Here is an 11,788-nt window from a genome sequence, read left to right on the forward strand (position 1 = left end):
ACCGATCGACCCACACTCCCCCCCCCCTTTCGACCACTCCCGACTGCGAACACCGGCAGACTGTCCTCACACCAAATGATTTGAACGGGTCCACCGCGATACACGCCATCGGCGACCCCTGTGCGGCGGAGCCAAGAATTGGAGTACACGAAACAGTGACTCCAGGTTACTCATCCTGAGTACTCACCTGAGAGTTGTGTGCACCGCTGTCTATATGGCCTTTATATTGGTGATGGGGATGGTTATATCTGTAGAAAAAAAAATGACTGTTTCAGTGAATCTTCTAACAACTGTTGATGTTGAAGAATTGAAACTGCCATGGGTAAGAACATGGTACGCCGGCGTTTACGTCTTTGTTAAGCTTTCAACAACTCCCCCTTTATCTCCTGAACTTCCATGCACTATGGATTTCATGATTAAAGCGTTTCAATAGTGCTTTATTTATCATTCTTGTAGCAGTTAGCAAGCCTGTTTGAACAATCAGTGGATGGTTACGTTTCATCCTATTTGTAGTCTCTGGGCTTTAGCTAGAGATTGACAGAGATTTTTAGGGTGTAGGGTGGAATTACTGGTAAACAAACCCAAACAGGGTTTCACATTGAAAATCGGTGTTCCTAAAAAGGTTCCTTGAAAGTTTCAAATCCATCCAATTGCAGCAGTTTTTTATATTCCGAACACATGGGATACCTGGTCTCCCTTCACGGCTCAGCCGTGCGCTCTTCCTGCACCACAAAGGGGCTCTGTCGTGGTCGCAACTTCTTAGACTAAAACCCACATGCTCCATGCTCGGACCCCGCTTAGCTGTGAACTTGATTTATCATATAGTTTACCGTCCTTGACATGGTACCGGAACAGTGTCGCTTCTGAAGGTGGAACCCAACTTCGCAGCCTGACGAGCCTCACCCTCCTCCCTGTCGACACCCGCGCCATGTGTGCCTGTGGGTGTGTGTGTCGTGCTGTCCTGTGTGTGCTGTGCTGTCTTGTGTGATGCCGCTGTGGTGTGCTGCGCGCCCGCTCGCTCGCTCCTGGTCGTGTGCTGCGCGTTGCTGTGTGGCGTATCTCTCCTCTGTCTGATGGTCAACCTCTTCTTAGCTCCTCCTAATTTACTCTCGCTCATGATTCGACACAAGACCGAGTGCCTAGTTCAACGGAGTTCGCATCTTATGCTGCAACTACAAAAATCCGTCGCCGCCCGGGCTCGTGTGTGGCTGCTCCCCGTGTGATAGCTGAAGCAATCTTCTTTCTAGTGTACCTTTGGTACAGTCTCCCTCTGCTCAACCATTGGATTCATTGAGCTCGAGCATGTTCGCTCCCCACGCGGTACTCCTCCCATGTTGCTCTCTCGTGCTACCTGCGAGCGGTGTGTTTGTGCCGCATCCGCTTGTGGTGAAAGCTTGTGACGTGTGTGACACAGCCGGAGAAGGACCGGCCTGGCGACATTTTTCTGTGTCTATTTCTCGCACAACTAAGCGCTTATAGGGGAAGCCGTGTCCCATCATGGATTTCAAGTAGCGATATTAAAAAATGTACAGGACCATCTCAGCCCCACCCCGAAAACACCGTCGCTTTTAACCGCAGCGAGCCACCCCCCCCCAACACACACAACGCCCATGCTAACATAAAACAGAAGCCCTGAGAGACCAGGACACTGTCTTCCTCCCTCGCCCCCCACAGCCACAACCAACAAAACACACACGCACCACCCACCACACCACACAACCACACAGACACACATCACACATCCAACAGCGAAACGACACATCCAACCAACCCACACACACCACACAACATCACACCACCCCGTCCGCAGCACAATGCCCCCAGCGTGTTTAATACTAAAACTCGTCTGCCTTCTTTATTATCAAGCGTACGGGGTGAAAATGGATTTAGTAATTTAGCAGTGATTTTGTGTGCGCAGGGTGTGTTGTTGTGTGTGTGTGTGGTTTTTGTTTGTTGTGGTGTGGGTGTGGTGTGTGTGTGTTGTGTTGTGTGTGTGGTGTGTGTGTGGTGTGTGTGTGTGGTGTGTGTGTGTGGTGTGGTGGGTGTGTGTGTGTGGTGTGTGTGGTGTGTGTGTGTGTGGTTGTGTGAGAGGTGAATACAGAGGTCAGATGGAATTTGGGCATATGTTTTTCAAATGACTTAATGGAATATTAACAGTGTGGCATGTAGCTGACAGGGTTTAACAAAGCTAATAAGAGACAAGATAGGACACACATGCAGCACACACCACAACCACACACACCAATACACAACACACACACACAACACACACACACACACACACACACACACACAACACACGCAACACACAACACACACACTTGAATGACCAGGTGAGACACACCAGGTAGTGATGTATTAATTGAGCAGTAAACGACTCTTTAAGACGTACTGTCGGATCCGCCCGCACCCCTGCTCTGGGACTCAGAGGTACTGTCGCCTGTGTTAGCTTTGGCTCATATGACTGGCGCTATTGTTCTTGGGGGAAAATGTAGATATACATGAAAAGACAAGGACTACCTCTGCTTAAATAAGTGGTATAATCAGAGAGATGTGTTTACGTGTGGGGGGGGGGCGGGGGGCGGCTTGGGGGGGGGTTTGTTGAAGGCCCTAGGTTGCTTGATAATGTAGGGTGGTCTCAGTGATACGTCTGATAATGGTAAATGGACGGGTCGAGATCAGCAGATCATCAGTTAGAATGCATGCCATAACTCTTTACATATTACACGATACGCATGCAGGAAGGATGTCTTAGCGGTGGTGGACTTATTAAACATACTTTTATATGTAAATGTATGTTTATGATGCAAGTGGGAAACGTACATACTTAGTTTAAAATAGGTAATAAATCATTCCATTCAGCTCTTTGAAGAATCTATTGTGAACTTATTAGTATTTCGAGGGAAGTGCCATTACTAGCGTCTGTAAATATGCCCTTTCCATTCGAGTCCATAGGCGTATGTTTCAAATTTTTTATAATTGTTGAAGAATAGGGGTGTTATTGCTTGGGAAGCTCACAGGGTGGTTAACCTGAGTTATCAGCTTGTTGGAAACCACCCTGAGGTTAATGGAGGGTTCACACAATTCTAAAGAAGCAACGGAGAAGTGGTTGTTTCCTAATAAAACAACCAAATAGGTGTAATAAATTGATATGTCGGAAATGTGGGCTGTCTATCAGCTTGGCTCACTAAGGTAGATATGACATCACTAGTCACAAAACAAATTCAATTTTCAATTAAAGAGATACATAATGCTTTTACCACTCATAATCATTCTAAATATTATCTTACTTTCAATTCCTTCAATTTCTCAAAAAATATTTGTAGGATTTATCTAAGATCACTGTCTCAAATGCCCCAAATCGTACAAAAAAAACAGATACACAACACTCATACAATACAAAACATCAATACCAACATTTAGAATCCACTAGTGTGGATGAATGAAAAAAAAACATTCTTTAAAACGCTCATTGAATGAATGTATTTATATATTTACCTATAATGACTCTTCCTATTGTAACATTGTCTGATTTTGCTTATACGCCTTTGGTACATTGCTTGTAAGTTTATCATCCAGGTAGTTCATTTGGCCAAAATACCTGCGCAGGTTTAATTGAAATAAGCAAAATTAGGATGAATCATGATCATCCAGACAAATTAATTTAGACTTGGGCTCATAGAACTGATAATTCTAGGAAAGGCTTTCTATGGGCGGTTGGTTTATCAAGCTGCAGTTATTTAATACAAATGTTAAACGAGCCTCTTCGCATAGATAGAATAAGATGTTTACTAAGTTTAGACATCAAACCTCAGATTTCGCTCGTTTCTCCACTGCTGACTGAATTTGTTTTGTTTAATACCTGTTTGTGAAGACAGATACAAGTGAGAGGTTACATCTAGACATTCCGTTGTGAATCATTAGATTCAATGTTGGTGTTTATGCTAGGCTCTTAATGAGGAAAAAAAATTGGTTTTACGGTCCAATGCACTGATAAGCCAATTCCCATTTTAGTTCATTGACAAAATACATGAAAAACTGGAAAGTAGACAAGTCATCTTGAACGACACACAAACATTTCAGTATACGATGAATCCCAGGACAAAAAACCAAAGATAACTTACGGACCAAAGATAGTTGCCTTTTTGACATTGCTGCATTATGGTTAATATGCGTCATTTAAAAAAGGTTGTTTCCCCAAAATGATAGTGTTTCTACTGGGACACTGTTCTTGCGTCAGTTCAAAAAGCTGTTTATTTTTCTCATACTGCCTGTGCTGCAACACCTCTTTTCACCCTGACCCGGAGAGAAACTCCCTCTGGAGGGAACACAGGGATGTTAGCCTTTGCAGACCATTTACATGCACACAAACCTTTGTAAAAAAACAAAAAAGCATAATAGGGCCTCTTTAAACTTTTTTATGTTGACAAAAGATCAAATGATTGTTGCTTTCGTATCTCTGGCGTATATTGTCTCTTTTAAATGTATAAATATAATAAGCAAAAGCTGAAACACATTACAAAAGTTGCCATGACAAAAGCGACCACACCAAAAGAAAAAACAGATTTAAAGGAAATATTTGCAGCGGTTTATGGTTGGATGCAATGTTGACAATAAAAGACAGAATAAATGTAGCCAAAATAACTTTCTGTGTAAACAATGAGGGACATGTTCAAACTTTTTAGTTTAGTTTTAAATCAATATTGACTAGTTGTTCTCTCACTGCATGTGTGTGTGCCTATTAGCATGCTGTAGTCATCACATTCATATTTGATTATATTGGTTACAGGAATGGTAATTAGCAGAGATGAAGGGATTCTGCGTGTATTGGTGGCATGTGCGTACATAGGCATTAACAAACATTTATGCGCACACCCTCACAGCCCAAACACCTTCAGTATGCACCACATTCAGTTCACTGTGTGGTGGTCATGTGTGTTAGCTCATACCACAATCAGACCAGAGTGTTTCATTTTCATTATGCAAATGTTCCGACACGCAGCATTTGTGTGTGATTATGTTTGTGCATTTCTGTCAATGAGGCGTGGGGCAGGGAGGTGTTGCACTGATTTTCAAACTAGATCAGGGGCATTCACACACACACACACACACACACACACACACACACACACACACACACACACACACACACACACACACACACACACACACACACACACAGATACAAAAAGGATCGCTGAAACAGAAAATTGTTTAAAACATAAAGTGAGAAACAGTTTTAATGAGCCTGAAAAGGTTGTTGAGGGGAGGAGAATTACACACGCACCTATGCACACACAAACGCACAGGCATCGTGCCATACACACGTTTGCTTTTGCACTTATATTGGATGAAATCTCAGTGAAGTGCAGCTCATTAACAAACTCTAAAAGAATAATTGAAATATGAACGTGATTGAAATTGTTCAGTAAGACAGACGTCCATTCTGCCACTGCTGACGTGTCTCGGTGTGTGTGTTCATGTATCTCGGTGTGTGTGTTCATGTATCTCGGTGTGTGTGTTCATGTATCTCGGTGTGTGTGTTCATGTATCTCGGTGTGTGTGTTCATGTATCTCGGTGTGTGTGTTCATGAATCTCGGTAGTGTGTGTGCTCATGTATCTCGGTGTGTGTGTGTTCATGTGTCTTGGTGTGTGTCCGCTGCCAATAACCCAGAGAGCTGATGAGGCAGGCAGCAGTTATTTCCACAACAAAAGGCTTAACAGAAATAGCACAAAGCTTTCACCTGGACAACTATGGCTGAAATTACAGAGGAAAAAAACACTGTATAATAATCTTCCTTCTATTACCATCTTGGATATACAGTATAATGCATGATAATTAAATCGAGTGGTTTGTTTCAATTATAGATTTCAGATACATATATGTAGGTTTTTAGATAGGACATGTAGCAACTAGAGTTTTTTCCTCCTTTTTTTTGTATTTGTTCTGATTGGTAATACCTGCAAGAATATCAATTGGAGTATTTAAAGGGACCCTATTATGCTGTTTCGGGTTTTCCATTCCTGTAGTGTGTTATATCGTTTTTTGGGCATGTAAATGATCTGCAAAGGCTAACATCCCATTCACGCCAGAGTAAGTTTATTTCCCACACACTCCCCCCCCTCGCACTCGCCCTTCTATTGGCTAGTGCTCCAACACATTGTGCGTGCAGACTGGGCTCTGGTTTCAGACAGAGTGTGAAAAGAGGCTCAGCAGCACAGGCAGTATGAGAAAAATAAAGCGCTTTTTGAACATTAAAGCATGGAGACATGTCCCAGTAGAGGCATAAAATACAAATCAGAACCTGGAAATTAGCATAATAGGCCCCTTTAATTAATTAGTTAATTGAAATAAAAAAGGGGAGAGTTAAGGATAGAACAAGTGTGCCCAATAATATCCTCTTTACTGAGATTAGCATTAGCACTTCTAAGAGCACTCATGTGTATACTAAAACTCTCTGTTACACACATACTGAACACAAACGCAGGCTAACATCTGTGTGGGAGACTGTACAAAATACTTCACGGTAGCAGCGGTGCTCAGCCTCACCAAAGCGTGTTATTAGCATCCGACACTGCAAAGCGCTAATGCTGACACCCCACGCAAATGACTGTAATTAAACACCAAGCACAAAGTAAGCTTAAAACAATGAGGCGGCGGCGGCTCAGAAACACGACTCAAACACAGAGAGGCAATTACAGAAAAGTTGGAGAACAATAATGCTAAAACTATCAGACGCACGACTGGATTACAGCCCAGCTGCTTGTTCCCTGTGTACAATTTATCTTTATGAAGTTTCTTATGTTTAGAAAGAAATGTAGGAACAAGATTTTTAACAAAACTGTTTTTGCTTGCTAGCTTGCTTTAAAACCAATCTGATATTGCCAACAACACCAGAACATTACATTGTTCATACATTTTAAATGTTGTTATGTGTTTGTCTTTGTTTAACAAGGACCAATACATAAAAAACATTCATCTCAAAAAGAGAGGGGATGATTTATGCCAGATTCAGCTATTAGCTCATTAGCATCTCTGCATCTCATTACTGTCTCTTGGCAGATATACAACTAACAATGAAAAACACTTCATAAACACAAGTTATTATTAGAAAGTGTCAACAATTAAATATCTATCTACTGTATACAGTGTGACTAAAAATAGAGTGATAAGTGACATGCCGTATAAGATTGCTCTGTCCATCTCAGCATTTAAATACACACTCAAGGCCACGTCATTCAACACAGCTGATACACACACAAAACACATAAAGCTGTGGCCTTGTTTCTTGGCAACATAAATATATCATAGCAGTTTGTTTTCATTCTAAAGCTTTTATCACTCTTTTCCACTGAAAACCGTCTGCCCAAAGCATAGCTCTTAGGTATTTAAAGGAATAGTTTCTTGCCGAGTTAGATGAGAAGATCGATACTGCTCTTGGTTAAAAAGCGAGCAGCAAGTTAGCCTAGCTTTGTGCCAAGCTAACACGATGAGCACCTCTGAAGCTCCTTTATTAACATGATGTATCCCGTTTATTTAATTTGCAAAAAAAATTATTAATTAAATCAGGGGGGGCTTGTCCAGTTATATTTAAGAACTTTTAATGCCATACAATATGTGACAATGCACCATGAAACCCCCAGATATCATACTGTTCATTTGGATGTTTTAGTAAAAAAAAATCCTTATCCTTTGTAAAAATGTATTTTGATTGGTTCTGGTTGGAGTTGTGTTGAACTGTCTCCTTGTCTGAAACTCTTTAACTTCTGTTATTGTTATCAGAGAAAGGGTTACCTGGTGTGAGTCACAATGTCAGTGAGTGCCCCTCCCTCAAGGAATTCCATGACGACCCACAGCTCGTCCCCCACCAGGTAGCTGTTGTACATGTCCACCACGTTCTCGTGATGGTAGTCCCTCATGATCACAACCTAAAATGCAGAAACAGAAATATAAAACATTGAAAGAGAAGGAAAATAAGTTCAAAAAATATGTTCTTGCTCAATCTCTATTGACATGAAGTGTTGTTATTAGAATTTCACAATACGCAGAGCTATCACAATCCTTGGCCTGTAAATTATATAAATAAATGTTTAAATATACTATATTCATGTTACACAATTAATATTATTTGTATCTAAATCCAATATGTGACAAAGACACCACATACTATTTCAAAATGTTTATAAAATGTAGTCATGCAAATTCAATTATTTATTAATTGTACTCGTATTAATCCAATGTGAACATGTTCAGGGAGCTTAACTATAAAAGGATTACATTCAGAATATAAATAGGATTACAAAAAGCAAAATAGTCCCCAACTGAACACCCACTGCTTCACTTTACATGCTAACATACATCACCAGAGCTCTCAAGTCTCAAGCAATTGGCGTGAGACACACGCATTTCACTCCATTCACACGCTCACACGCCACACCTTGTATTTCTCACGCAGAGATTTTCTCACCCAGAGATTTCTTTCCAGGGTACCGCCCACCAAGTTGCGCCGCAATTTTGTAAACAAACTAGGCTTGTTTGAGACGCGTGCACTCCACTAGCACACCCCCCCTCCCCCCCTCCCCCCGTTGACATTCATGATACAGAGGGCTTCATGGGAACTTTGAGGGGAGCCAGAAGTTGGAGTACCAAAATCTCACTATGAACTCTGTTCAAAACTTGAGAGCCCTGCATCACACAAACACACACACACACACACACACACACGAAGGATTGGGGCAATAATGCGTTATAAAGGAAGTCCAAGGTCTGAGTCTGCATTTATCCGCAAAAAAAGCAATAATTTAATGAATGTCAAATATTTTCGGTGCGAGCGCAAGTGAGCTAATGATTTTTTGGAGCTAATTGTCCTATAGTGTACATAGCATGAACAGAGACAGCTATGAATAATTTCCTAGTCAAGGTTTTCTCTTTCTTTTTTTTCTGAGCAAATTATTTCAATTACAGATGTTGTAATGTGCAGGTGGCTAGATTACTATGGATCTTATGTTGTAAGAAATAAATATTAAAAGCAATGTTTTGCTGTAGAGTAGTGATATTTGTATGTTTGTCTATAAGGCACACATTTAGCCATGTTTAATGAATATAATCAAGCAGTTTTATATGTGTTTCAGCTTGTTTGAGCTATCGGCAATCAAAAATGTTCGCTTTGATTCCACACGGTTCTAGGTATGTGGATGTCACACAGTTTAGTTGTGACCTACAGTTGCAGAATAACATCCAACATCAAGCTGCAAAATGAATACACATTAAAAAGCAAACCTACATCCAATGTGGTAAAGTAATAACACCCAGTAGTAAGTGCTAATGTTAAATGTACTATTTTTAGGTTTGAGCATGCACGAGATAAGTGTTCTGCAGTTACGCCCCATCTCGATCAGTGTTTCACACCTCATTAAAGAGCAGCTCTCTCCTCTGCTGTTTCCTGAGGTCCATCTTCTTCACAGCCACCTGCTTGCCGCTGTGTTTCTCGCTGGCTATGCACACAATACCCGTGGAGCCCTCTCCGATTTTGATAAAGCTGTCCAGGTATTCCCGAGGGTCACCTGTGGGCAAAGGCATACTCAACATTAATGCAAAGCGACAGCAGGAATAAAGAAGGAATGTTTCTGAATGGCATTTCAGTGTCACTTATTTACTGTCCGTTTCTGACCTGGGTTGACCACCAGCTGAAGAGCAGCCCTGAACTGCTCATGGGAGACTCTGGAGGGCTGTGTGTCAGAGCTGGACCCCCAGGAAGGAGGCGGGTAGGCCCCCGGGGGGATGTAGGGTGATGAAGGCTGTGAGTACGCACCCTGTGTTAAGACACACACAGGAAACTAGAGTCAAAGAGAAACAGAGAGTGGCTATGAAATAGTATTCATATTTTTATACAGAAAATGTATAAAGCCAGATTTGTGAAATGTTGGTACTGTATTACTAGTACAAACACTACAACAAATCTTGAATTGTATTGGTGCAGCCAGTGAATTCCAAAACAACATAACATGTGTTATTCTACACTCATTTATAGCTCTATTCTCAGTGTCAGTGGTTTGTGTTCAGCTTTTCCTACAATGAACATTTAACAGAATATAATCTTTATATGGTTTAAGAAGCAGAGTCATTTTCAAAACCTTCTGTAATATTAAGGTTCATCTTTCAAAGAGCCCACATCTGAAGACACATGGTTTTCACTGGATAGTGTCAATACCCTTTTTTTATACTTTTTATATTATTATGTACTTCTCCCATTCAAATGAAATAATATATCGCAATAATTAAAATGACATCTGGCCTAAATCTCTATAAATGTGTCTAATTGTCTGTATGAGTGAGCATCGTGAACATCCTGTACCTGAGGGGTGTATGGTGGGCTGGGCTGAGAGGGGGGGTGATGGTAGGGTGAAGGTTTGTAATGGTGAAAGACAGGAGGATATGGCAGGTGTGCTGGAGGGTAGCCAGGCGGCTTCATGTGGCTCTGAGGTTGTTTTAGGGGCCCTCTGGGGTACGTGTCACCACCCGTAACCTGGGGACTGCCGTCACGTGCGGGACGCTCGTATTCACCCTGGAGGAGAAGCAGGAACAAGTTATTTGGACTGTGGATCAACATTTAAAGAAAACAACACTGTACAGTTACACACGCTCTGTGATGTAAATGCGTAACTGACTGCCTACAAATGCCAGCTCTAATTCTAGGTATGTGTGCGGGAGACCTTGACAGACCTAACAGAGGACATTTAGTCCACAGGACAGGCACCATACTTTATCACTACCCCCCATCTATTTTTTCACAACTACACCATTCATCAACCAGGAGCCCAGGGAAGATTCAGATCTGGGACACAACGCTTGCTTATGATCAAAGAAGCACCTGAGTGTTCTTTAAAGCAGTGCTGAAGACTAAGTACACACACACACACACACACACACACACACACACACACACACACACACACACACACACACACACACACAGTAAGAATGCAGCGATTAACTATTAAAAGCTCAGTTGACTCAGCTGCTCTGACTCATAATAGGCCTGACGTACACACATAATTGTGCGCACACACATTTACACAACATTCAGCAGAATCTCAAACTATGATGACCACACCAGAGGTTTTTTCGAAAGTCAGCATTTTATATATGTATTATGGGATACTATGTTAATATATAAGGCTGTGTGCAAATGTATTGTGGCAACATGCTCCAACTCAATCCTATTTGACATGTCTAAGGTATAATTAAATGGAGAACTGGAGAAAAGTAATATATACAAAATTGATGTTTGACTGGCTTAGAGGAAATGATAAAATACATTTTGCATGTTCAGCAGCTATAGAAATGGTCTGTCACAATAACACTAGCAGAATATGTATGACTTTGTTGTTTTGTTGACATTTATCTTTCAAAGACAATAAATGATGACAGTATGATGAGCATCAATAGTCCAAGGTGGACCATAAAGAATGAACAGACAGAAGTGGATCAAGCTGCCGCCGCCTTGCATAGATTACATTAAATTACATTTCCTGGGACACCTCAAAATAATGTTTCTCATAAATTCTCAGGAGACTGAGAGAATATAAAAAAACTCCCTCTTTTTCTTTAAAGATCTCTGTGCCGGTAACTCTCTCCTTTTGCCATTACACACAGAGACATACACACTGACACACACATGTGCAGAGACAGGGCAGGAGGAGAAGTCATGATGTGCTGGGATGGTGTATAATTACATGGTGTGAACTCTTTTAGTCAATCACTCTGAGGCAGGTGTAGGGGGGGGG

At 41.4% G+C, this 11,788-nt stretch overlaps 1 protein-coding gene across 2 annotated transcripts in view; it reads right to left on the reverse strand.

Annotated features, from left to right (window-relative positions):
• LOC104949786 (serine/threonine-protein kinase PAK 7) overlaps window positions 1-11,788 on the reverse strand; it is a 31,482-nt gene that overhangs the window by 4,361 nt on the left and 15,333 nt on the right. The window contains exons 3-6 of one of the 2 annotated variants that reach the window (XM_010776191.1): window positions 10,357-10,566; window positions 9,673-9,814; window positions 9,411-9,565; window positions 7,797-7,930 (exon numbers count right to left, since the gene is read on the reverse strand). In XM_010776191.1, the coding sequence (XP_010774493.1) occupies window positions 7,797-7,930; window positions 9,411-9,565; window positions 9,673-9,814; window positions 10,357-10,566 (641 nt within the window). Of the gene's footprint in view, window positions 1-7,796; window positions 7,931-9,410; window positions 9,566-9,672; window positions 9,839-10,356; window positions 10,567-11,788 lie in introns of both variants that reach the window. The other variant, XM_010776190.1, reaches the window with a different exon arrangement.

Source organism: Notothenia coriiceps, unplaced genomic scaffold (assembly GCF_000735185.1).
Source record: "Notothenia coriiceps isolate Sejong01 unplaced genomic scaffold, NC01 NC01_scaffold00016819, whole genome shotgun sequence".
In the NCBI taxonomy this organism is placed as follows: Eukaryota; Metazoa; Chordata; class Actinopteri; order Perciformes; family Nototheniidae; genus Notothenia; species Notothenia coriiceps.